The sequence below is a fragment of the Apis laboriosa genome, unplaced genomic scaffold (genome assembly GCF_014066325.1).
Source record: "Apis laboriosa isolate Shangri-la unplaced genomic scaffold, ASM1406632v1 scaffold289_cov146, whole genome shotgun sequence".
Lineage (NCBI taxonomy): Eukaryota > Metazoa > Arthropoda > Insecta > Hymenoptera > Apidae > Apis > Apis laboriosa.
Genome location: NW_025222686.1, coordinates 499,094 through 526,518, shown reverse-complemented (window position 1 = coordinate 526,518; position 27,425 = coordinate 499,094). Strand labels below are relative to the sequence as shown.

General features: G+C 21.0%; 2 protein-coding genes across 12 annotated transcripts in view; one reads left to right on the top strand and one right to left on the bottom strand.

The window, feature by feature from the left end:
• The first annotated feature begins 2,037 nt into the window (after positions 1–2,037).
• LOC122714170 (protein charybde-like) lies at positions 2,038–4,809 on the top strand. Of its 2 annotated transcripts, XR_006346590.1 has the most exons (5): positions 2,038–2,373; positions 3,282–3,462; positions 3,627–3,782; positions 3,854–4,020; positions 4,116–4,809. XR_006346590.1 is itself a non-coding variant. In XM_043935271.1 (4 exons), the coding sequence occupies exons 1-4, from the start codon at positions 2,325–2,327 to the stop codon at positions 3,939–3,941; spliced, it is 474 nt and encodes a 157-aa protein (XP_043791206.1). In that variant the 5' UTR covers positions 2,038–2,324; the 3' UTR covers positions 3,942–4,809. The 2 variants fall into 2 exon arrangements, 1 of the variants encoding a protein (XP_043791206.1); XM_043935271.1 differs by having other exon boundaries at positions 3,854–4,809.
• Positions 4,810–7,815: 3,006 nt separating this feature from the next.
• Positions 7,816–27,425, bottom strand: part of LOC122714169 (glutamate synthase [NADH]) — a 44,794-nt gene continuing 25,184 nt past the window's right edge. For 9 of the 10 annotated variants that reach the window (XM_043935262.1, XM_043935267.1, XM_043935261.1 and 6 more), the window contains 23 exons: positions 26,865–26,867; positions 23,996–24,222; positions 23,635–23,734; positions 23,226–23,560; positions 22,843–23,083; positions 22,575–22,712; positions 22,148–22,333; positions 20,827–21,113; positions 20,487–20,652; positions 19,848–20,048; positions 19,342–19,731; positions 18,879–19,213; positions 18,630–18,768; positions 18,221–18,534; positions 17,428–17,587; positions 17,158–17,321; positions 16,774–17,039; positions 16,253–16,650; positions 15,893–16,138; positions 15,556–15,723; positions 15,375–15,485; positions 15,141–15,297; positions 7,816–8,408 (listed from right to left, as the gene is read on the bottom strand). In XM_043935262.1, the coding sequence (XP_043791197.1) occupies positions 8,272–8,408; positions 15,141–15,297; positions 15,375–15,485; positions 15,556–15,723; positions 15,893–16,138; positions 16,253–16,650; positions 16,774–17,039; positions 17,158–17,321; positions 17,428–17,587; positions 18,221–18,534; positions 18,630–18,768; positions 18,879–19,213; positions 19,342–19,731; positions 19,848–20,048; positions 20,487–20,652; positions 20,827–21,113; positions 22,148–22,333; positions 22,575–22,712; positions 22,843–23,083; positions 23,226–23,560; positions 23,635–23,734; positions 23,996–24,222; positions 26,865–26,867 (4,869 nt within the window). In that variant the 3' untranslated portion in view covers positions 7,816–8,271. The remainder of the gene's footprint in view (positions 8,409–15,140; positions 15,298–15,374; positions 15,486–15,555; positions 15,724–15,892; positions 16,139–16,252; positions 16,651–16,773; positions 17,040–17,157; positions 17,322–17,427; positions 17,588–18,220; positions 18,535–18,629; positions 18,769–18,878; positions 19,214–19,341; positions 19,732–19,847; positions 20,049–20,486; positions 20,653–20,826; positions 21,114–22,147; positions 22,334–22,574; positions 22,713–22,842; positions 23,084–23,225; positions 23,561–23,634; positions 23,735–23,995; positions 24,223–26,864; positions 26,868–27,425) is intronic. The other variant, XM_043935268.1, reaches the window with a different exon arrangement.

The following is a 27,425-nucleotide window of genomic DNA, read 5'->3' as shown; positions in this document are numbered from 1 at the left end:
CAAATTGATTTAAAGTAATTTTTATTAATATTATATTAGGAAGAAAAAATCAACAATTATAAAACTTATTATTCCTTTAGAACAAAATTATTCGTTTTTTGAAATATATATAATATAAATAATATAAATAAAATTGATTCAAAAAAGTATTTACTTTTGAAAATAGTAATAAAACAATTGTAATAAAATAAAATCAATATAGTAATAAATCAATTTGTTTATCTATATATATTTTCTTTTAATTCTTTATCAATTCTTTTATTAATAGTTTTAAATGAATATAAACAAACGAATAAAAATAAATTATCTTTTAAAATTATTTAATGAAAAAATAAATATTTTTGCATGAAACATGAATTCATGTAAGGTAGCAATCAAATAACATATATTGTATACATATTAAACATATAATGTATGATAGAAAAGCAGTTGTATCATTGATATTAGTTCTATTTTTATAAAGAGTAGATAAAAACACAAGGTAAGTATTCAAAATATAAGAAACTATAATTACTATATTTATTATAATATATGAATATTATTTTTTCTTCTACTTTTATTTGAAAAATTTTAAATATTTATATATTTTTATGCTAGCTAAAAAATTTTGTTATTGAAATAAAATATATTGCAAAATAAACTCAGGATCAAACTAACAATTAAATCTTGATATAATTTTTATGATATTCATATTTAATGAACATTTAAATTTATGTTTTTTATTAATTTCAATAAGAAACACCGATTAATAATAATATAAAACATAATATCATGTTTTAATTTTTTTACAGCTTCAATTCACACTTCCCTTTTTGATATTACTATTATTACTGGCATTGATATTTTTTACTGGCATTTGATATTAACTACTATTATGTAGTCATCATCAATTATTAACCAATTATTTTTTGTATCGATAATTACTTAATTACTTTATATGTTGTTCATACATATGTAGGACATGAATATAAATTTTTATTAATCGCTATAAAAATATAATTTTTATAATCATGTTGGATAATCAAAAAACAATAAAAAAAATAATATTTGATTCTTTTTATTGAAATCTTTATTATGATATCAAAAATATAATATATTCTTATAAAATTATATTTAACATAATCTTTTAAAATAAGACTACAAATAAAATATATACATATTTTAAGGCATATATATATATATTTAAGACATATTATATATAAAAGAATAGAGAATATAAAAATATATTTTCTAAAAATGAATATTTGGAGAAATATATTATAAGAAATTTTAATTTTAATTATTTAATTTTATTTTTACGAATATTAATTGTATTTTAAATGAGGATATAAATGATAGTATGATTTAATAATGAAATAAATATAATATATTTATATTGTAAGAAGACTTTATTACAAAGTAAGAAAAAAAAGGATTTTTTATTTTAAAAAAACGATGACTTATTTTAAAAATAGAAAAAGAAGAATTTAAAAAGATTAATCATCGAACAATAATAATAAAATAAATAAACAATCAAAAGTAATTTAGAAATAATTAAAGTATAAAAATGTTTAACAAAAAATGATTATTATTATTTTTTAATTGATTTTAAAAATGAAAAATTAATTATAAAAAATCAATTTATTATACATACGTACATAATTAATTAAAATTATATTCTATTAATAATAAATTAGTAATTATAACAAAATTTTTTGCAGTTAGATTCTAAAAAAATAATAAAAAAAAATGGATTAAAATAAAAGAAAAGAACATAATAATGTTGAAAATACTAGTAAGCTACGTGATTAAGTTAAAATGAGATGTTTCGAACAATCAGAAGAAATGGAGGAAAGCATATGTATTAAGAACCGAAGATATCCGAACGACAAGAAACGGAAACACCCGAAGTGGATGCAGTGCGAAACATCACGTAGCTGGTGTTGCTAGGCGGTCTGTTAAAGAACGATGGAAGGGAAAAATTAAGAAGGAGGGGAGTGTTTATATAAAAGGCGTCATCATTGGTCGACAAATCAGTTGTGTCGGCTAAAGCATGATATGAGTAGAAGTGTGTTACATTTGACAATATAGTGTTGCAGTTTCCAGTGAAAGTTAAAGAGAAAGGATAGTTATGATTGTATTGATATTTATATTTAAATAATTAAAAAAAGTGATTTTGTCGGGTTTATAAAAATTGTTGAATTATTATTAGTGAAAATATAATATTGAAGCTCTGAATACATTCACAGCATTGAAGAAATAATATATATATTGTGTATTTCAAGAAGGTCATTCTGACATTAACTGTATTCTGTGTTATTTGTGTATGTGTAACATCTTTCGACATGGAAGTTTTACCATGTCCTGTAAATGTGAATTTTAGTAACACGAGAGGTATATTTTTCTATTTATTCTTTCAATAAATTTTCATAATTTAATATAACTGATTTTCTTTCTTTCAAATTTAACTTTTTTTTCATATTATATCTGTACATATATATATATATATATATATATTATACTTAGCTATTAAGAAACAATAATCGATATTATTATTATTATGAAATTATTTAAGTTTTTTAAATTGACTGATTTTTTATAAAATAAACGAATATGATATTATAATGATGAAATATGAATATGATATTATATGATATTATAATGATGAAATAAATAATAATAAATAATAATAAATGAATATGATCATTTTAATGTACGGTATTTATTTTTTATTTCTAAAACATTCAAAGATTATTTAGAATCGATTTTTTGTCATTTATTCAATTATTTGTTTTTTCGTTGTTTCGTTTCATCATGCTTGAAATATATATGTATAAATCTATATAAAATTGAACAGAATATATATAATCTATAGTTATTTTTTTTTTTTTTTGAAAAAGAAATTTCTTAAAAAAAATAATCAACAAGCAATATTATAATAATTATATATATATGTATTATAAGGAACGTTTTACTTTACAATATCAAAAAAATTTTAACTTTCTAAGTTATTCGGTTACTGGTACAGCCGGCCGGTTGTCATAATATTTATGTAGATATTTGTATTCATACATGCGTGCGCAGCTAATAAAATGCATTTGCTTATTGTTAAATCTATATATAAGGATACATAAGATAAATATATTCTTAATAACATATTTATTATTATTGTTATTATTAATATTAATTATATAATAACATGACATTAGAATTTATTATATAATTGTACGAAAATTCGTTTGTAAAAAGAAAATAGAAATAATGATATAATTATAATTAATTAAATACGTTTATCATTATAGTTGGAACAGCTGAAGAATTTGATGGAGCCTGCCAGGCTCTAGCAAAACGATTGGAAGTTGAATTAAGAAGAGCAAAGCATGTACAGTTAGCATGTGGTGAAGTTTTGTTACCTGCTGATCTTTTGCCAAGAATAGCTAAAAATGTACTTAGCATGGCTGAAAATGAACCTTGTGGTCTTAGGTAAGTTTTGATATTATGTTTAGTAGTATTTAGTAGTAGTAATATTTTTTTTTTTCTCCAAGTGCACACATATATTTNATATATATATATATATATATATATATATATATATATATATATATTTTATATGCTTTTTATATTTTTATTTTATATTTTTATTACAGAGGATGTACATTGTTTATTAGTTTTGAAACGGACAGTGTATGTAGAAAACTATCAAAAATACAATGTGACCCTAATACAGTATCTACCTTTGAACTTTATTTAACTTTGAAACAAGATCATACATCTTGGCATATTCTGTTACCTCAGTTTCTAAAGTAAGTCAAATCACTATAATGAATAATAATTTATGAATATATATTATTGATTTATTTATTTTTCTTTTTAGAAATCTTACACGAGGAGGTACTATTATGATCAGTAGAGATTTTACTTTGGAGAAAAAAAAATTATATAGATCATATCAACAAGTATAATGAATAATCTGATGAGATCTGAGAATCATTGATTAATTTTTTTGATAAAAATGATTATTCTAAGCTCTTCTAACTATAGGTGGGCTCCAACATGGCTATTTTTATTTTCCGAAGATGGATTTTTGTGATTTACATTTACATATTTACATATTTTACAATATATTTGATTTAAAGGTAACCAACATAAGGATCAGAAAAATAAAAATAATGAAAAGAAGATAAACATGAGATGCAAGATAGAATGGGAAGGGGCGAAATTCATGGGTTTTAACAATTGTGATATTAAAAAAAATTTGTAATACTATTAAGTCTGAAAAATTTCTTTACGTGATATCTAGATTTTATATATTGCCTAACATTCATAACTCGGTTTGAATAATATTTTTTTAAAAATATAAACATATCTGATCAAATGATATTGTAAATTAAAATATATTTCTTTAAATATATGTTGATATATTTTGTGAATTAATTTTAAAAACATTGGTGATAAAAATTTCTAGATTCTCGTAAAGAGACATTTTTTCATAAGAGATATAATCTATATCTTCATTCAAAGAAGAAATGACTTGTCATAAGACTTGTAATAATAATTTTTCTGCATTTGTACGTAATAATGCGGTAAAATTTAAATCAAATTTTGTTAGCAAGAATTATTATTCTTGTTAAATGATAAAACTAGTAGTAGTAGTAAAAATAATGTATACATGTGTTATACACTTATAAGCTTCAAAAATACCAATGGATATCTAAAATAATTTTGTTTGATACAAATTTTGTATATTTTTCTTTTGTGACATCCTCTTTTTATATATCGATTATTAATCGATATATATCTATATAATTTTACCCACTTATAATAAGTGGATATAGTTATATTCATTTCTTTATTTATCTATACATATACATATATATATTCAATCCTATCGAAATTTTTTTATTTTCTATATGTTTTGTTTTTGTTTTTTTTTTTTTTCTAAAAAAATTACAATAATTTTAGATATTGATTGGTATTAATCTTGTGATATTAATAAAAAGAAAAAAAATCGCAATTTACAAAATACAAATCTACAATTTCAAAGATTGCAATATCTATAAAATTATATATAATATATAATATCTATAATATTAAGAAGAATAATTTGTCTAATTATCATATAATTCATTGTCATCATTTTGTATAATCATGTTATTGACTAGTTATATTTTAATTTCGAAATTTAAAATAATCGCATTTAAACAAAAAAAAAAAAAAATATGTAGAATAATCACGCGTATAACTTTATAAGACTGATCAGCGTTACAATTTTCCAAACAATGTTTATACCCATCCAAAAGCAATTGAAATGATAAAAATTGAAATATTGGATCACACATCGAATGTGTTACAATTTGAAAAGAATAGATTATGTTTATACGAATTTCGTAGATTAAAAAATAGTTATAAAAAATACGATTTTTTTGCACTTGCTAAGATAACAACAAAAACCAAGAAAAGAAGAAAGAACGCACGATGTTCGTGATTCATTTTGTTATATAGGAGTATTCAGAGTATAAGACGCAATTATATATTTTTTGTATTTCGTTAAGGACAGAAGTATAGTGGAAAAAAGAGTGCGCATATTTGCACGTGTGTGTGTGCATATATTTAATTTTTTTTATACTTAATATATCGTTAAATATTATTTGCTTAAAAAAAAATGGCAAAAAGTGAAATAACAAAAATAGAAATTTTTAAAATTATTATTTGACATTGTTTTTATTCATTTTCCTCATTTTTCAATTTAAATTTATTTAAATTATCCTGTATATTCGACTTTTTGAATTATAAATTTTTTAAAAACTTGTAATAAAATATTCTTATTATATTGGATATTATATTTATATTCTTTTATCATGATCTTACGTATCTACAAAATATTCAAATTTTTTTTCAATTTATTATATGTGATATGAATTCTAATTTGTAATTTTAACAATAAATAAAAAAGTAATATCTTACCTGTATACATAAAATTATTTAATTCATTTTATAGAATTGTTTGACTCAAGTTGTTCGATATGATCTGGTAAAATTGTATACAAGATTTCTACCCTGAAATAATTTTTAATTTTTTATAATTTTTTTTATAATTTTTTTTTCACGAAGAATTATATAAAAATTTTTAAAATAATAATTAAATTTTCATCTTAATTTTTTTTTTTTTTGATAATTTGTATATTACCTATTTGATAATGGTTGAAATTGCATTGTTTCTTTATCATATATTGTAATTGTTTCATTTTGTTGTAAATTTTTTGATAATCGAAAAATATCTGTTATATTTTCCTGTTTACTTTTAGGATTGCTGTTAAAATTACTCTTATGATTGTTATTGTTTCTATTGTGTTTCAAATTTTTTTCAAAAATATTGATTTTATTCTTTTCAATATTATTTGACTTATCATTTTTATTTCCTGTTGGACTATTTACGATATGTTGTTCGTGCAAAGATAAAGAATAGATATTTTTTTTTAAATAACGATTTGTTTTTTTCATTTCATGAATTATACCATGCAATTTTTTTGCTTTGAAAGATGTTATTTTTTCTTTATTGTTTGGTTTCAATTTTTCTTTGTTAATATGTTTTGATTTTATTTGATGCTGTTTCTTTTTGTCAACAAGATGATTTGAAAGTTTTATAGAAGTTATTGATGGGAACAATGGAGAAATAAGTGTCTGTGGAGATGGTTTTTGAGTTAAAATTTGCAAAACATTTTTAAATATCCAAGAATCCATTGGCAAAGATTGCGGTTCAATATCAACAATCAAATGTATTGCTTTTCCAGTTATGTAATGTGTCTGATAAGAATCTAATGTTGAGAACACCCACTAGAAAATAAATAAGCAAAAAGCAAACAAAATAAAGGAATGTTAGAAAAATTTAGAAAATCAATACTCGCATTGAATAAGCGAAGCCAAACTATACGGGCACATTGACTATTAAATTCGAACAGTTTCTTTTCAAAATGATTTTTCTCAAGTCCATTTGCGATTGCTATATTAATAATTTCTTCGCGAATATGTGCAATTCGATGCTCTTGTAATTGATCTTGTAAGAATTCTTGCCACTTCTGTTCTCGGATATTAGACGGAATCAAATGATACATGCTTATTAACTTAGTTGATAATCCAGCCAACTAAAAATAAGATTGCTTTTTATATATAATGAATTCATTTTTTTTTTATTCATTTATTTCAATTTTATAAGAAAATATTGAATAATACTGAAATTAATAATATTAAATAGTTTAAATATTTTAATACATTAATTTTATAAGGGTAAATATATATTGTGCATATGTAATTGTATGTACATTATTTTGTAAATGTAACATGTTACAATTCTACACACAATATAAATATAATTAAATTATATTTATTTAGAAGTTAAATATTTTATTTATTTATTGTCTCGAAGTATTTTCTTTCTCTTCATACAATAGAATATACAATAATATTGTTATATTGGATATTGATATTGAACGTACAATAATTTGCATTATAAATAATTAAACATTATTGAAGAAAAATTTTTTAATAATCAAGAAATTATATCATCATTAGTGTTTTTTATAAATATCTGATAATAAATTCAAAAAATGATACATATGCTATACATATGTTATAATGTATAAACAAATTATAGATTTAAAAATTCATAAAATATATGTAATATTATCCTCAAAATATAATTTATAATTTTAATTTGATTTCAATTTTGATAAAAATATTTAATAATTTTATTTTATTTAATGATTTAATTTAATTTTTTTCTCATATTGATCGTAAAAAATGATTTTAATTATATAGAATAATTTATATTACCTCATGAAGTAAATAAATTTGAAAGAATAATAATATATTTATAATTATTTTTTTTTCGATTTCTGGCTTATAATATTATTATTTAATAGTTATAGTTTCTTTCTTTTTTATAGATATTAATGAATATTACACAAAATGACAATTCAAAACAAAAGAGCAAATCTTCTGTACTTCAACTATTCTATATCCAACTAACATTCTTTTCGTGAATGAACACAAATGACGATAAGATCTTTCGATATCGTGAAAATTCACGATAAAATAATACTGATTTCCTTGTATTGATCGTGCTTTTTTCTTAGTTATTAAATGTACTTATTCTTCTACCTCTATATCGCATATTTTATATAATTCAACTATATGAGAAGATAGAAAGAGAAAAATAAGAAAGTACGGTAGAAGAAAAAGGTTAGAAAAAAATTATTGATTTCTAATTGATTAACAATGAAAAATATTTCTGTTTTAATTCACGACACTATTTATGATACCACCGGAAACAGGAAGACCAGTTTTTCCCATTAAGGCCAGATCTATTTCTCTTGCGGCTTGTCTACCTTCTGTGATTGCCCAAACTACCAAAGATTGTCCACGCCGGCAATCTAGGCAAAACAAAAATTCTTAATATATTAATCACTCAATGAAATAGATAAAACAAAAAATAATAGATAAAAAATAGATAAAAAAAAAAATCATCCTATCATTTTTAATATTTTTAATATTTTTCAAAAAGACTAATGCAATGTATTTTACATAAATATAAATATAATATAATATAATTACATAAAATTATATAATATAATTATATAATAATATAGAAGATTAATCGTAGTTTACATTTTTTTTATAAATTTGATTTGTTTATGAAAAAAACTTTGATAATAGATATAATCAATAAATTTTTTATTGTCTGAGAATTATTACATTTACAAAAATATTTCAAAGAAAATATTTTTTAATATTTTATTTCAATAATTTTTTTTAATATTTTATAAAATTAAATTTGATTTATTGTCATAAGATTTATTTTATAGAGATATTATGTTGTTTTGGAGTTATTCAATTTTTGGAATAATTAATATGAATATCAATATGAATAAAAGTTTATAATATTAATCTTTTATCTTGATATTCTAAATATCATAAATATATGTTTTCACTCTATTAGACTTTAACTCGAAAAAATAAGATTAAATCTTAGTCTTGTTAGTAAATAAAATAATAAGTTAAAAATAAAATAATTTCAATCTTGATTTTATAGAAAAATTATTATTATATGATACAATTGACAAAAATATTAAAAAAACTTTTTACTTTTTACTTTTTACTTTTTCTGGAATATTTTCGTAATATAACATAAATCGATTTTATCTATAATATTTTATCTATTTATTTTTTAAATCTAATATTATTTTTATATATTACAATAATTAAGCTATCTTTCTAATGACCAATAGATTAACATATATATTGTTATTTGTTGCCTATTACCGATCATAGTGAATGTTGAAACGAGTACTCTTTATGTTATATTTATTTGGCATATATAATTATTATTTATTATATTATCTAAACATGTACTATATAAATGTGATATTGACATATTATCCGATATCTTAGCAAATAAAAACTAAAGCGAGCATTAACTAAATAATTAATATATAGTTAATATATGTATTTTATTAATATATAGTTAATATATAATAATATACATTGACAAAAATTTGAATACATGTAGCTAGAATAACATATTAACTAATTTTATAGAGATTCGGATTCAGAACATCTTTCTATTATCAAAACAATATTGTTGATATGTTTTATCGAACTTGTGTTAAAAAATTCATTTGTTTGGAAAATTTAATAAAAATTAGAATGTATTTATTAATTTTTGTTGTAAAATGTTGATTTTAATATTATTGAATGATCTCAAATTAGTTGGATTAAAAAAGAAGGTTCATAGTGTGAAAAAATGGACTTCAAATATTAAATTTTATATTTGATAAATTCAAAATAAATTTTAATTTATGTGTTTAAAAGATATAGAGAAGATGTTTTAAATATAGATTATTTAAAATATTCAGATATGTTAAATACTTCACTCTATTGAGAATAAAATGAAATAAAATTATATTTTATGAACAAAAGAAGGTATGTGGAAGAAAAGAAATATGGAGATCGATATTTTGTTATTTTGCATGTTATATTGCAAAATGTCATTTTTTCATTTCAAAATATTTTTTCAAATAAGTTCATTTTATTTTTTTCAACAATAATTTATTGAATTAAAAACTAATTGACTATAATGTATTGAATAGAAGCATTACATTGATGATATTATAAGTTTCATTTTTAAGTTTTATTAAATATCATCGCGTAACAATATAATATATAATAATCGTTTTAAATGTCCATAATTAAATGTAAATATGAGTTACCATGTTAATTTCAAATATAAGCTAATCAATATTTTAGATTATTTTTTGATACATATTTCAGGATATTCCAGAATTATTTCAATACGTTTGACAAAATAATAGGGAATATTGAAATAAAAAGAATATGAAAAAAAAAATTATTATAGCTATTATAATTAGAAAGAAAAAAATGAAGATTTTAAATGATGAAATATTTCAGTATATCTCGTACAATACTTTAAATTTTAAATAAAAAACTTGATTTTATAACTCAAGTAGCTAATATTAAATCTATAAAAAGAAAATCTTATTTGGATAAAAAAATCTAAGAAGAGCTGATTACTTGTTTGTTAGAAAGTAAAAATTCTTCTTATGTTTATACGAATTTGATGGATGGCATATCAGCTTTTAATTCAAAATAGTTTATAAATTATTTCTCAAATCGCTAAAATTGATAGGACTTGGATAAATTTTTTTTTTGAATCAGCATAAAAATTGCCTATTTTTTTACAAATCATACGAAATTAAGAATTATTAAGAGCATTTTAATAAAGAAAATGTTCAAATTTTTTAAATATTTTATAAGAAATATAATAAAAATATAAAATATAAAAAATAGAAATCTCTCTTTCATAAAAAAATAGACTAAATTATCCAATAAAATAAAATCTTTCATATTATAAGAAAAGATAAAAAGTAAATAGAATTAACAGAAACTTCTACAAAAAGAGATTGTATAATAATTGTATAATATATAGTAATTGCCATATGATGGCAATGCTTCTGGATATTTCATTTTTCCTTTAATTATTTTTAGAAAAGAATAATTTAATAAAAGATACTAATGAAAGAATGTCCTTCAAATTTGGATTGGCAAAGCCTATCCTTTTGGATTCAAAATCATCTTTATTGAATTTGATTGAAAAATTTGATCCAAAAGATAAGTTATTAGTTTTACTAATTTTAAACATTTATAGTCAAATGCTCATGTTTCTTCATCACTGATATGATTAGAATAATAATAATTTCTTTTTCTCTTTATTCCATGGATAAACTCGTTTTAATAAGACATTTATAGGATCATTAAAATTTTTTTATAGCGAAGAAATAAAATAATAACTTCAAAAATAATAATAATAATAACTTCAAATATTGAAATCATTCTGTTTCACCATACGACATTATGGAGCTGTTTGAAAAAGATTAATCCAGATTGGAAAAATTATAATAAATAGATTTAAAACAAGAATATTTTTACTTAATAAATATATTTTTTTTAATAATAATTTTTTAGTTTTTTAGATTGAAATAGAAAGAAGACATATAGTATAACACCGCAAATATAATTCTTAATTTTCAGAATATATATGTTTTGATATATCAATTGAAACTTATTCAATTATTTTTTTCTACTTCAAATAAATTCTTTTGATATTTCTCTAATTCTTTTTATAAAAAAAATTGTAAATTGTAGCTATCAAATTATAAATTCTATATTATTACTGAATAATTATCTGTTTGTTATCTGTTATTTCTAAAATATTCTATAAGGAAGTATTGTTTTTACTTTGAATTCATTTAAAAAAAAAAAGAAAAAAATTAGAATTCGATGATTTTAAAAATTATAATAAAATCAAAATAAAAAAATGGAAATAAATAAAAAACAAAATAGAAACAGTTATTAAGAAATTTAGAAGATAATGTTAATCAAAATCATGATAATAGCGAAATTCATTAGAGGACACGAGTCTTTACAAGTTGTATATTTTATGATGAATTTCAGATGACTCAAGAAAAAATTTTGGATAAAATATTTTTAATTTTATATAATGATACTTATATCTGTTGAAATATATACGTAAATGTTCTAAATAACAATTAAATTAATTTATTTATATTTTAAACATATTTTTAAATATTTTAATTCAATATATATAGTTTTTTTTTCAATTATTTTATCAATAATTCATATCACATTTAGACCATATTTCTAAGACAATTTTTATTTTAAATATATAATTTACAATATATATTGTTTTTGTTTAATTTATTTTGATTTTATGTTGTAAAGTAAATATATTTTTAATATTTATTGAACTGTTATATCTTAAAAATTTTTAACAATAAATCTTTTGACAATAAATCTTGAAATAAAACTGCTAACTCATATTTAGGTCATCTTTTCTAGTGTAGTGTATTATCTTGCTGAGACAATGATTTTACAACGATTGGAAATTTAATATAATATAGTTAATTGAATAATCTTTGTAGTCCGGTCAACACAAAATTTGGAAAGATAATAGAAGAGGAAATATTCAATTACTCCGAAAAGTTTATTCGAAAATTGGATAACTAATTGTAAATAATCAACCATTATTATTTTATAAAAATATTATTGATATTTATTATTAATCAAAGGAATGATTATATTTTGAAAGAATTTAGTTATCATCGATATGATATTTGCTAGAAAAGAAAAGATAGATTTTTAATTTAAAATTTAATTTTGAATTTATTAATTTTTGAAATATTAATAAAAAATTTTCGATATCAATTCAATTTTACATATTCTGCTCTTCACGAAAACTGTTTTTTTTAAATTATAATTTAATCTTATTATTTATTTATCTATTCAAAGCATGTCTAATAATAATATAATAATAATAAAATAATAGTAATTGTGTATAAATAATTACATTTGTCAAATACTTTTATCTGCAAATTAAATTTTTTCTATTCCTGCTCGTACTTGACATCGTACTTAATATAGTAAGTCCAGTGTATTTATGAGATGAATGATTAAATTTTTGATATATTCTGAATAAAATATTTTATAGATAGTGAGTTCAATTAATTAGATATTATTGACAATGATAACTATTATATAATGAAGATTATTTTATTTTAATTAGTAATATCTAGAGGAAGTATTAATTATTAACTTATAATAATATAAATTATAACATTTGTATTTTTATAACTTTCAATATAAAAAATATGTAAATAAATAAATGTAAATAGAAATAAAAAAAATTTAATTAATATCTCAGAACTAATAAATATTTAAAACTAAAGTTTTAGATTTAAAATCTATTTTTCCTCCAAGTTTATATATCGATTGGTAATTAGATCAAAATAATAATTGACAAATAATAATAATTTATTTAGTATCCAGTTCTCGAATAAACGATTCGGATTGATCGAATTATTTTTGTGAACAAATCAAATTCTTTATTTTTAATTTTTTTTTATATTCTTTTAATTTTTTATTTTTTATATTATATTTTTTATATTATATTATATTTTTTTTTATATTCTTTGCAAATACTTGCAAAGATGATAATCCAAATTATTTTTTTCTTCTGAAATTATTTCAGTAACTTTTATTAATATTCGATCGCATAGATCATTTATACATGATTTCTGAATATTTTAATCATTGAAATAGCAATTTTGACTATCTCTTGATAAATCATAATATAATTATTATTATTATTATTATCATATTTAGACGATGCTATTTGTGAATTTATTAATATTAATAATAAAGAGGATTATTTGTTGATTCTAAGTATATTAATATTTTGAGTATAATATTTAATACTGCCAAATATCTACTATAAAGAATGTTAATAAAAAAATTGTGAAAATTTCAACAATTTATTAGTATATTATATAAAATTTAATTGTTAATACAAAATATAAAATAATTATATAAAATAATTTAATGCTATTATGATTAATATTCTTAAATAAATAATTATATAATTAAATAATTATTATTTTCTAGTTTATAGTAATATTAAAATGATCTTTTATGTATGAGTGCGTATAACGCAATATAAATATAATATATTTTTAATAATATATAAAATATTTAATAATTATTATTTATAATTGTTTATAATTGTAAACATTGTATTATTTATAATCGTAAACAATTTATTCAATCGCGAATTATGCAATTTTTAATAAAATATTAACAAAATTTGATTTTGAAATAAAAAATACAGTGAAATGAAATATAAATAGACATCATAAATCTTCTATATTTCTACATCAACAATTACATAAAATACATAAAATTATTTCTCGATAAATCGATCATTTTTTGATATTGTCAAAGTTTTTTTTTACACTTAAATATATAGATTACATGAAGTTTAAAAATAAATTTGAATTATTACTTTGCTGATTTTGAATCTCTTTTAAAAAATATAAAAGTTTAAATTTTACAATTTTTACCAATTTCCATAAAAATATATTTTATTCTAGAAATAATTTATTAAATCGAAATTGCTTTTTTTAAAATTTTACTTCAAAAAATTTAATTTATTTAAATAAAATTTTACAAAAAATTAATAAAATTTTTAAAAAATAAAAATTTTAATAAAATTTTTAAAAATCAATTTATGACAATTTATTTATTTTGTCCAATTATTTAAAGTTTTTAAAATATATGGAAAAATATGGAAAAATTAGTAAAATAAACAATTTTTTTAATCAAATGAATTTTTTAATATTTAAATTGAATAAAATAATTATATAATAATTTTATAGTTTAAATAATTGAATTCTTTATTCAAGAGTAAACAATTATTTAAATTATTTTTCTAATCTAATAGTTAGAGATATTTTATGAAATATGAAATATATTTTCAATCCTTTAATTTTGAAGATTATTTTTTCGACATGAATATTACTATTCTAGAAAAATACATGTTAAATATTTTTTTGAAAATTGCATCATATATATGTATTATTACTTTATTATTTTATTACTTTTTGTGATTTAAATTTCAGAATAATTTTTATCAATATGATTTTCTGGTTTTATTATATTAATTTTTAATAAAATATTGCAATAAATGAGCACAAGAAAACTAACAAACTTTAAAATGTAAAAAGAGAACGTACCTCCTGCTGCATATATTCCAGTTAAACTTGTTTCGTATTTACCAAGTGATGTTTTGAAGTTACCTCTTTCATCCATTGCTATATTTAATTCTGTTGCAATATATTTTTCAGGGCCTAAGAAACCCATTGCGAGTAGAACTAAATCACATTTATAGATCTAAATAAACATAATAGAATCAAAATAAAGTAAAAATTATCTAATAATAAAGAATTGTCATTAATCATAATTTTTACCTTTTCTGTTCCAGAAATTTCTTCCATTTTCCAACGTCCGTTTTCCATCATCCATGATACTGAAATTGTTTTGATACCACTTACGTGACCATTTCCATTATCTAGAAATTCCTATTGGAAGTATGCAAATAATATTTATCAAGAATACTTATATTATATATTTAATTTTTTACATACTTACTTTACTCAATGTACTAAATTGACGAGGATCTCGACCAAATTTCAGGGAAACTTCTTCATGGCCATAATCTACTTTAAATACACGTGGAAATTGAGGCCACGGATTATCATGTGCTCTTTTACTTGGTGGTTCCGGCAAAATTTCAAAAGTGGTAATTGATTTAGCACCCTATAATTATATAATTTATAATGACGATCAAAAATATAAATAGTAACATAATTAATAAATATGAATACTTATTTATTGTATCTTATCATAAATATGAATACTTATTTATTGTATCTTATATTGTATTTTAAATATAAAAAATTATATTAAAAATAAAAACAATGTTAACCTGTCGTAAAGATGTAGCTATGCAATCACAACCAGTATCACCGCCACCTATTATAATAACATCTTTATCTTTAGCCATTAAACATATATCTAATGAGGCATCGTTTCCCATTTGTTTCTTTTGCCAATGTTCTAAAAAATTTACAGCAAAATGAATTCCTTCAAGATGTCTACCAGGTATTTGTAAATCTCTTGGCCAAGTAGCACCCGTACATATTAACATTGCATCATATTGTTCACGTAATTCCTATGAAATATATAAATACAAAAAATTCCATGTACAAATAAGTAATAAATGTTCAATGAAAAATTAAAGATGTATAATTATAAAATGCATAAATAGAAAATTAAAATTTCATACCTTAACAGAAATATGTTTTCCAATATCGACACCAGTCTTAAATATAATACCCTCTGCTGCAAGTAGAGAAACTCTTCTTTGAACAACCTGTTTAGATAATTTCATAGTCGGGATACCATATTGTAGTAGACCTCCAATTCGATCATTTCTTTCATAAACAGTTATTAAATGGCCTGCTTTATTTAATTGATGAGCTGCTGCTAAACCAGCTGGACCAGAACCAATTATAGCTATTCGTCGACCAGTTCTCATCTTTGGTGGATATGGAATTATCCAACCCTGTTCAAATGCATAGTCAATTATCGCGCATTCAATGTTTTTTATTGTAACTGCTGGTTCCGATATACTCAAAACGCAGGCACCTTCACACGGAGCAGGACAAACTCTTCCCGTGAATTCTAAATATATAAATTTTATTATATATATTAAATTATTAGTTATTTTAAAAGATACGAATTAGTTTTTATTAATTTTATTAATTTACGAATAGTTTCTAGCAATTAATATTTTTTTGTAATTACCTGGAAAATTATTAGTTTGTAATAATTGATTTAAAGCTTCTTTCCAATTTGATTGAAAAACAAGATCATTCCATTTAGGAATGATATTTCCTAATGGACAACCATGGCTACTTTGACAAAATGGTACGCCACATTCCATACATCTTGCGGCTTGTATGCGCAATCCTTTACGGACACTTTGAAAGTTATAGATTTCATTCCAATCGGCAATTCGATTTTCAATTGGTCGGTAAACTCCCATTTGTCTTTTGTATTTCATAAATCCTCTAAAACAAAAAATTAAGAAAAAATTACATACCAATTTTTTAATATAAAATAAATATTCAATTTTAAGTTTTAATATTAGTTTTTAATTAAAACATTGAATTTAAAAAATACTAGCACCTTATCTTATCCAACTTATGCTGTGTCATATCAATATTTGCAATAGCATCTTCAATATCTTTAACCTGAACATTTAATGTTTGAGAACTTCCATTGGATATTGGTTGTATTTGTTTAGTTTCTTTGACTTGTTTTAATGCTCGTTGATATTCATATGGAAATACCTTCAAAATAATTAACAATATTAATAATTAGCATGTGTGCATTTTATATATAATAGTTATGTAATAGTTATGTTTTTTAATCTAATTAATTAACGTTCTATATTACCTTAACAAATCGTGTTGTTGGTTCAGGCCATAACATTAAAAGATCTTGAGCTATTAAAGAACCAGTTTTCTCAACAAATTCTTTTAAAAGTTCTTTCACATATGCAATATCTTCTTGCTTGTTTAAAGGAAGCAATTCTACCATATCAGGATTACATTTACTAAATATGAAAAATTATAGATTAAAAAAATATACAAAAATAAATAATGAAAGTATAGTATAGTATATCCGCTAAAAGAAGATGAATATTTATTATTTGTATCGATTTCTCTTTCATTATGTATTTTAGATCAAAACTTTTAAATAAAAATACATTTAATATACATTTAATATGAAGTTAAATTTGCAAACTTAATACATGATCTGCAATAAAATCTCTGAATAAAGAATGATTAATGGAAATGGAATAAATCATCAATATAAATGAAGCACTACTAATATAAACATTATATTCTTAATAAGTTAATAGATGTTAATGAGTTAATAGATGTTATATTTCTGGATATCTTCAGATCAATTTATATTTAAAATCGATTTTAAATATAAATATAAAAATATATTTATATAAAAATATATAAAAATATAAAAAAAAATATAAATAAATAAAAATATCGATTGAACTTATTTATCAAGTCTATAAGCAATTTAAGTTTGAATAAAACAAGCACATATAAAGAATGAATTTTATATTCATATATATTATTCCAAATATATTAACATTCTATATATGTATACACAGAGCATAATAATATAATAAGAAATAGAAAAAGCACAAATTATGAAGGATTCATACCTTTTGAATGATCCATCTACATCTAAAACATAGGCTATCCCACCAGACATTCCAGCAGCGAAATTCCGACCAGTAAGTCCCAAAATTATCGCACAACCACCAGTCATATATTCGCATCCATGATCACCAACACCTTCAACTACTACTATTGCACCACTATTACGAACACAAAATCTTTCAGCAGCAATTCCTCGAAAATACGCTTTGCCAGATGTTGCACCATAAAGACAAACATTACCAACGATTACATTTGTATTGGAATTAAAAGTACAGTCCTTTGGTGGATATATAACAACTTCTCCTCCACATAAACCCTAAAAATTATAAAAATGTAGTATACAATATATAAATGTATTAATACTTATGTTGATAATCTTTTTCTTTTTTTTTGAATGAAAATTAAATTTACTTTGGCAACATAATCATTAGCATCTCCCTCAAGAGTAACATGAACGCCTTTGGTCATGAAAGCACAAAAACTCTGACCTGCAGAACCTTTCATTTTTATATTAATACTACCTTCAGGTAAACCATTTTCACCATATAATCTATCAATGCAAAAATAAAAAGAAAAATAATTAATTATTGAAAGTATATGTTTACATATTTAAAAAGAAATTAAGAAAAAAATTTTAAAATGTAACAAAAATCTATTTACTTTGAAATATGATAGCTTAATGTTGCTGCAAATGCTCTACATTCATTGTTAATATTTAACTCAATATCAACATGATTTTGTTTTCCATTCAATACATCTGTGATCAATTCAATCACACAATTATCCAATCTATTTTCTAATTGAAAATCTTGTTTTACTGATCCTCCCTGAATATTTACTCCTGGCCTGAGTTCAAGTGCATTACGTAAAATATTATCGAGCTTTAATGTTTTAGCCTTTTCTATTATGATATCATTGCGAACTTTTAACAAATCTGTACGACCAATTAAATCTTGAAATTTACGTAATCCAAGATCAGCCATATAAGAACGTACCTAAATAATAATAAAAAAAAAAAATTGTCTTATATGTTTTTTAACATTTTTTATTATAATATATATATTAATAAATATATTTTTAATCAAATTTGGAAGTTTTTTATTTTATTCTTAATATAACATACCTCTTCTGCCAGTGCAAAGAAAAAATTAATCACATGTTCTGGTTTCCCATTAAATTTTTTTCGAAGTTCTGGATCTTGAGTCGCAATACCCACAGGGCAAGTATTTAAATGACATTTCCTCATCATAGTACAACCCATGGAAATTAAAGGTGCAGTGCTAAAACCAAATTCATCAGCACCTAAAAGAGCTGCAACTATTACATCAAATCCAGTACGCATTTGACCATCTGCTTGTACGATAACACGTGAACGAAGATTATTCAGAGTTAAAATTTGATGAGTTTCTGCAACTCCTAATTCCCACGGTAATCCAGCGGACTTTATTCCTGTCCAGGTACTAGCACCAGTTCCACCATCATGACCAGATATTACGATATGTTCTGCTTTACCCTGCATAAAATTTAAATAAAAGAAAATGTAATGAGAGTTGAAAAACGACATAATAAAAGAAATACATATTTTATTAAATATAATTATCTTATGTACTTATTTATTTACATAATTACCTTAGCTACACCTGATGCAACTACGCCTACCCCTACTTCTGATACCAATTTGACAGAAATACGAGCATTTGGATTTGCGCATTTTAAATCATAAATTAGTTCTGCAAGATCTTCAATTGAGTAAATATCATGATGTGGTGGTGGTGAAATTAAACCTACACCAGGTACTGAGTGTCTAGTTGCAGCAATTTCAGCAGTAACCTGTATAAATTGTATTCATATAACTTGATATTTATAATTTTGTATTATATATGCAATACAATTAATTTTTGCTTGATAATTACAATTAATTTATATGAAATTTTTATCTCAAATATACCATCAATATTTGAACCTCATCTATATTGATCAATAATACGATATTTATTTAATGATAAATAACAATTCTTTATAATAAGAACTCGAATAAGATATAATAAATTATTTTAAGAAAATAAATATAATAAATATAAAATATAATAATATATAATAAATATAATAATATATATAATATATATAATATATAATAAATAATAATAATAATAAAATATAATAAATATCTAGATTGTAAGATTGTTTGCTCTAAATAACAATTTCCATGTATCATCTTTTTGATGATTAAATTGATGAATAAAAATCTAATTTAAAAAATATGTTCACCTTATAACCAGGCAATTCACCTCCTTCTCCTGGTTTTGCTCCTTGTGACATTTTGATTTGAAGATCATCAGCATTTGCCAAATAACTCGATGTTACACCAAAACGACCACTTGCAACTTGTTTAATGGCTGATCGTTTATTAAATTCTGGATTTTGATTTAAATATCTAAAAATAATAAATTTTATGTATATTATCATTTATTATATGATTCTTTGAAAACATTTTAGAAAACATATACAAACAAAAAAATTAAAAAAGACTATTTATTTTTTTATATGTATGTATGTATGTAACTTATAAAAAATATAATTTTTATAAGTTTATAGTTTAATTAAATACCTATCAGCATTTTCACCTCCTTCACCAGTATTTGATTTACCGCCGATATTATTCATAGCAATTGCTAAAGTAGTATGTGCTTCTATAGAAATGCTTCCAAAACTCATAGCTCCTGTTGCAAATCGTTTCACAATTTCAGATGCTGGTTCAACTTCTTCAATGGGTATTGACTTTTCTGCTTTTTTTACTAATTCCAATTGACCACGCAAAGTACAAGCTTTTATCATTTCCATTGTAGTTTTTTGATATTTATCATAAGCATTCCAATTCTTTGAATTCACATAATCCTAAAAAAAAATATTGAAAAGAAATAATAGTAATTATCATCTTTCTATTTGTTGAAATAAATGCTTGTCGATATTTTTATATATAGAATGTATGATATATCTCACCGATTTTTCATAAATTTTTGATAAAAAAATTTATAAGAAGAAAATGTTTCAAACAAAATAAATTATAAATTGCAATATAAAAAATTTCTAAATAAAATTTTTTTCAATAAAAAATTAAAATCACATTGAATTTTTTACATGATACTATATTTTCTAATTTCTAATTTTATATTATTGTAAAATATGGAATTAATAAAAAGAAATTTTATTATGATAAATTATTTTAATTGTATCAAATTAATATAATATATATATTAATTTATATGTATCAATATATATGTATCAAATTAATATAATAATAAATAATAATAATAAATATATTTATATATCCAATTACAATAATAAATTTGTTCAAATTGTAATTATAAACACAATTGATGAGATAAGTTAATATTGTTACTATAATATTATCACAACGAACTTCTTAATAATATGAATTTGCTGTATTTGAATCTGCTCAGTATAAATTATAAATTCCATGAAATTCCATGAAAAAAAAATCTAATAAAGACAAATCAGGAAACCAAGAAATAAGATTAATAGGATTAATATGACTCTAAAAATATAAAATTAGGAGAATAGGATTTAAATATTTAATTATTGATCTCAATTTTGTTACAATTAAATCATTTGACCTCATATTTTTAAATTAAAAATCATTTTAATGATATAGAAGTTATTAAATTGTTTTGAACATACAATACTATAAAATTAGAAATACACAATATTATATAAATTTAATGTAACCTTGATTTTTATTTAAATCTTCAATTTTTTATAAATTGTATGCATTTGTAAGATTTTAAAAATAGATTAATTTTTGTTCAAAACATTTTTTTATCAAAAATTCAAAAAAATCATAGTAACAATTATATTTCCTATATATATTAAATTGAAAAATTTTGATATTTATTATTAACTTATTTTACCTGCAAATTAGCAATACTTTCAGGATCATTTATGTGTTTTTCTCCTCCAGATCTCCAATGATAGATTCCTGGATTGCGAATAATAAGCATGTCCATAGATTTTTCCCAATATGTAATTTGATGTCTTTCAAATGCTTCTTTTGCTAAAATATCAAAGGTTACTCCACCAATACGAGACTGTGTACCCTGTAATATAAAAAATAGAAAAAATTGCAAAAAATTAAATATTGTTTTTAAAGAGTTAATATTAAAGTTAAATATATTAAAATTGAATCTTAAAAACAATATGTACGTCATTGAAAGTATTGAATCATAATAATCAATTTTCATTAATTGGATCCAATTCTTAATCATTCGTATTTTTATAAAAATTTTTTAATTATATATTATAATTAAAAACTCCAATAACTCATAATATAATACATACTTTGAAACATTTATCAATAACTTCATCGGATAAACCGACTGCTTCAAAAATTTGAGCTCCTTTATAAGATTGTAATGTAGAAATTCCCATTTTTGCCATTACTTTTGCTATTCCTCTCTCCATTGCTTCTGCATAATTCTGTAATATTTTTTGTTTATTTTTATCCATGATCATTATTATCACTGTTTTTTTATATTTATTTTATTATTAAAATATGTAATATTATACATTATTAATATATTAATTATAGCGTTATTAATAGATATACCAAACATAAAGCATTATCAGTTAATGATGAATCTAATACACCATCCATACGAAGATTTCTTGCCATTTCAAATACAAGATATGGACAAATAGCATCTGCTCCATAGCCAAGTAGCAAACATATATGATGCACTTCTCTAGCCTCAGCAGTTTCCAAAATGAGACCAACTTTCATACGTTGTCGTTCTTCGATTAGATAATGATGTACTGCACCCAATATTAATAAGCTACTTACAGGCACTCTAATAATAATAAAATATTATACTTAGTATAATATATTTTTGTTTTTTTAATATTTATTATAATATTTAATAAATTATATTAATATAAAAATAATAATTAAACGCGTACAAATATATACATATTATTAAATAATAATCTTACCTTTCAGAACTACCTTGTCGATCAGATAAAACGAGAAATTGATAACCTTCTTTTGCGGCATGATTAGCTTCTTGACTGACACGATTTAATGTATCAACTAATCCAGATGGACCATATTGTACGGGATATGTTGCATCAATTATTTTAGTTTTCCAACCGCGATATTTTGTTCGTTTGATTACTTCAAGATCATCTAAAGAAAGTATTGGTTGTGATAAAAATAATCTATGCACTTGTAGTTCATTTGGTTCAAGGATATTGCTTTCTGGCCCAATAGGACAAAGCATTGACATTACGATCTTTTCTCTAAACGGATCTATCGGTGGATTTGTCACCTGAAAATGAATTTTGAAAAAAAACAGAAAAAAATGTTATACTTATGATGCTAATAATGTTTATTTATAAATACCTGAGCAAACAATTGCTTAAAATAATCATAAATAAGTGGTTGAAATTGAGAAAGACAAGCTAATGGAGCATCATTACCCATGGAACCCAATGATTCTTTCCTATATAAAAATTTTATAATTTCAATTCATATGCATATAATAAATAAAAAGAAAGATCAATATACATTAAGCAGAAAAAGATGATGTATTTACATCCTCATTTCGTTATCATCTATTGTTTCTTTTCATTACACCTACTGGTCCAGGAAATGTAAACATTATCTTATCTTTTTCTAGCAAATTCATAGTACATGCATATATGTATTTTTGTTTATAATATTGATTATAATTAAAAATATTTAAAATATGAAAGTTACATACTTAGATTGCATCATTGGTAAAAGAAGTAAATTAATAGTTTCAAGAGTATATCCGTAGAGCGATAATCTTTTATCTCCTCCCCAAACTCGATTAACGACAGATATTGGATTTGCATCATTTAATATATTTTTTTTAACTACTTCTTCATCTACGGCCGAACCGTTTTCAATTGTACTCGATGTTTTTTTATAATCAATGTCTGCAGCACGAAGTTCTTCCATTGTAATCTATGAATATATATTTTTTTATACTATTATTTATTATATCAATCAAATTGATATTATTATAAAAAACAGTTCATTTAAATATAAAAAAATCGAAGAATATTTTTTCGATAATTATATAATAAAAGAATCTTCAAACTCTATTTACTCTATTTATTTCTTATATTGATAGCTATATATTTTTAAATATATCTTTTTCAATTATGATGGTGATATTTATATCTTCTGTATTTTCTAATTATATCAATATTTGATTAAAGTATCAATTAGCACCTTTTTCATTATTTGAAATATGCATTGAGTAACTTCATTTTTTATACATAATTAGTGATCAGCTTTCAGATTATTTGCAAAAAACTCAGTGTTAAATCATTGAATTCTATCTTCATATATCTGTGGCAATATATGCATCAGTATGCATTTTTTACCAATTATTTATATCATATCAAATTGATCAGCAATTGATATGTAGAATGAACGTGTAATAATAACTAATAAGTACCAATGTTATGTTTTCACATAAATATAGTTAGAATAAGATTTTAAATAATAATTTTTAAGCTATCGATATGCATATAGATAAAAAATTTTTCTTTTATCATATAATTATCTTAAATAATATAATATAATATAATATAATATAATATAATATAATATAATAAAATGATATTCTTTTTTTAATTTAATTGATTTTAATTTAATTGACCATTGTTCGATCGTTAATTTTAAAAAACTTTTTTCATTATATTATATTATTATGATACAGTATTTAAAAAAGTGTCTTTTATATCGAAGAAAATAGCATTTCGAAATATTTATATAGGTTTTTAATTTTTTTAATTACGAAAATCTTAAAAATAATATATTAATATCCATAATAAATTTTTATAATTGTAAAAATATAGATATCATTTGTTTGGATAAAATCACTATTTTTAATTTTTTTTAATTTTAAAAAATTTTTTCTAGTAAAAAAATCTGAAAAAAAAATCACAGACATATATTCCATATGCTAAAAATTCTCAATTTTTTTCATAATTTTATATTATGAAAAATGGAATATAGGAAATAAAGCATAAATTACAAATTAAATATATTTTAAAAATATTTTATTTTAAGTAATTACTCTAATAATAAAGATTTTAAGTTGAAATTTGAGATTTCAAATTTTTAAGATTTATTTCTATTGATTAATATTAAGTTGTATTACTTTAATTTGATTTTCAATTATTATTTATTTGTTTAGTTATTTTTTCCCCATTTTATAGCATTTATTATCCATTTTCTTTTAATTTATCATTTTAATAAATATTTTAAATGTTTTTTTTTCTTTATGCAATATATTTTAAAAATAATAATAATAAATTGAAAAGAATAATAATAGATTGTAATGTGTTTTCAATTGTTTCAAAATAGTACTAAAAAAAGAAAAAGAGAAAGGGAAGAGGGAAAGAGGAAGGAAGAGAGAGCTTTAAGAATTTTATTTTTACTTTAATTTTTTCAATGATTTAATATTTCCATATATAATATTTGATACTGTTATACATTTATGTATTTTTCTCTTGTCTAAGTTAATTTAACTTCAATTCAATCTAATATTTTTTTCTTTGATTTCAATGAAGTTGTAGAAGAGGAGATTTTAAATAATTTTTTTCGATATACATAACCGGTTAGTTTAATTTTCAAGATAGATTGCAGAAAGATTGCTATTATATAAGATTTCGTTTATCATATGCATCTATGATAATATGTATATATATGATACATAACAGCATATGATTATTATTTACTAAATAGTTTATATAAATACATCGTAGCAATAGATATTAATATATAATTAATATATTATAATATATTATAATATATATATTATAATAATATAATAATTGAATTGATCAAAAAGCTTTCTCATAGATTTTGAAGGCTTAAAATATTTCAAATCCAATCAATAACAAGTTTTCGGATTAACGGAATATGAAAATAAAATATAAGATCTTTGAATGATCGAAATTATAATAGATATAATAGATATTAAGAATGAGATTAATGCATACTACTTACAATATATAACTTATATATATATATATATATATATATATATATATATATAGGCGAAATTCAATATAGTAATAATAATAATAATTTTTTATAAATATCTCAAAATCTAAAGCTGAGCGATATGATAATTATTTGTATAGGAAATTTAGAGATGTATAGAAAATTATGAATATAGATAAAATTATGATTATAGAAAATCTTGTTTTGTATAATATATTTAAATATTATCAAAAAAATGTTCCATAAATATTTCATATGCGAATGTATTTTAATATCAGCTATATTACTACAATGATCCAATAGGAAATTTTTTTTCAATAGATTTGAAAAAAAAATAACTCTAAAAAAAATAACAAATTCTTTGATATCATTCAAATTACAATTACAATTTCAAACAAAATGTATTTTTACACAATTGAAAAAAAGATAATTTTATTTATTATTAAATAAATCACTTTGATATATAAAATTAGAATTACTTAGAAATTAAAATATTTTTATAAAAATTATTCATAGAATAAATATAAAATAACTATAAAACATACAATACGATTATTAGAAGAAACAAATATGAAGAATATACTCACCATCTATACATAATATGAAGTATGATCACAGTATATAAAATTGTTTGCAAAAAAGAAACATTTTGTTTTTATTAAATATATTTTGTAAATGAAAAGACATAAACATAAATAAATATTTAAGTATCGATTTGGCTAAATTTCAGTTAATTTTAAGAAAAGATTAAAAGATAAATCTCGAAAAATTCGAATCAATTGATACGAAATTTAGAAGAGAGATAAGAAAGAGAGGAGTTTAAATTAGTTAATAAAATTTTAATTTCGAAAAATTATTCATTCGAATATTTTCTGAAATATTAATACAAAACTTTTAGTTGCTATATATTGAATACTGTATATAGATATAACTAATACAATGAATGCTGCTTATTCAAATATTATTAATACAATCATCTTTGAATATCATCATCAGTTATCGATATAGATTGATAACAATATCATAACTGATGACATTTTGTATATTTGATATATATTTGATGTATTAGCCTCAATATCTTTACAAAATGTCCCATACAAAATTTCGACGCTAAAACCTGATATTGTTGACTTTCCAGTTTAATCTAG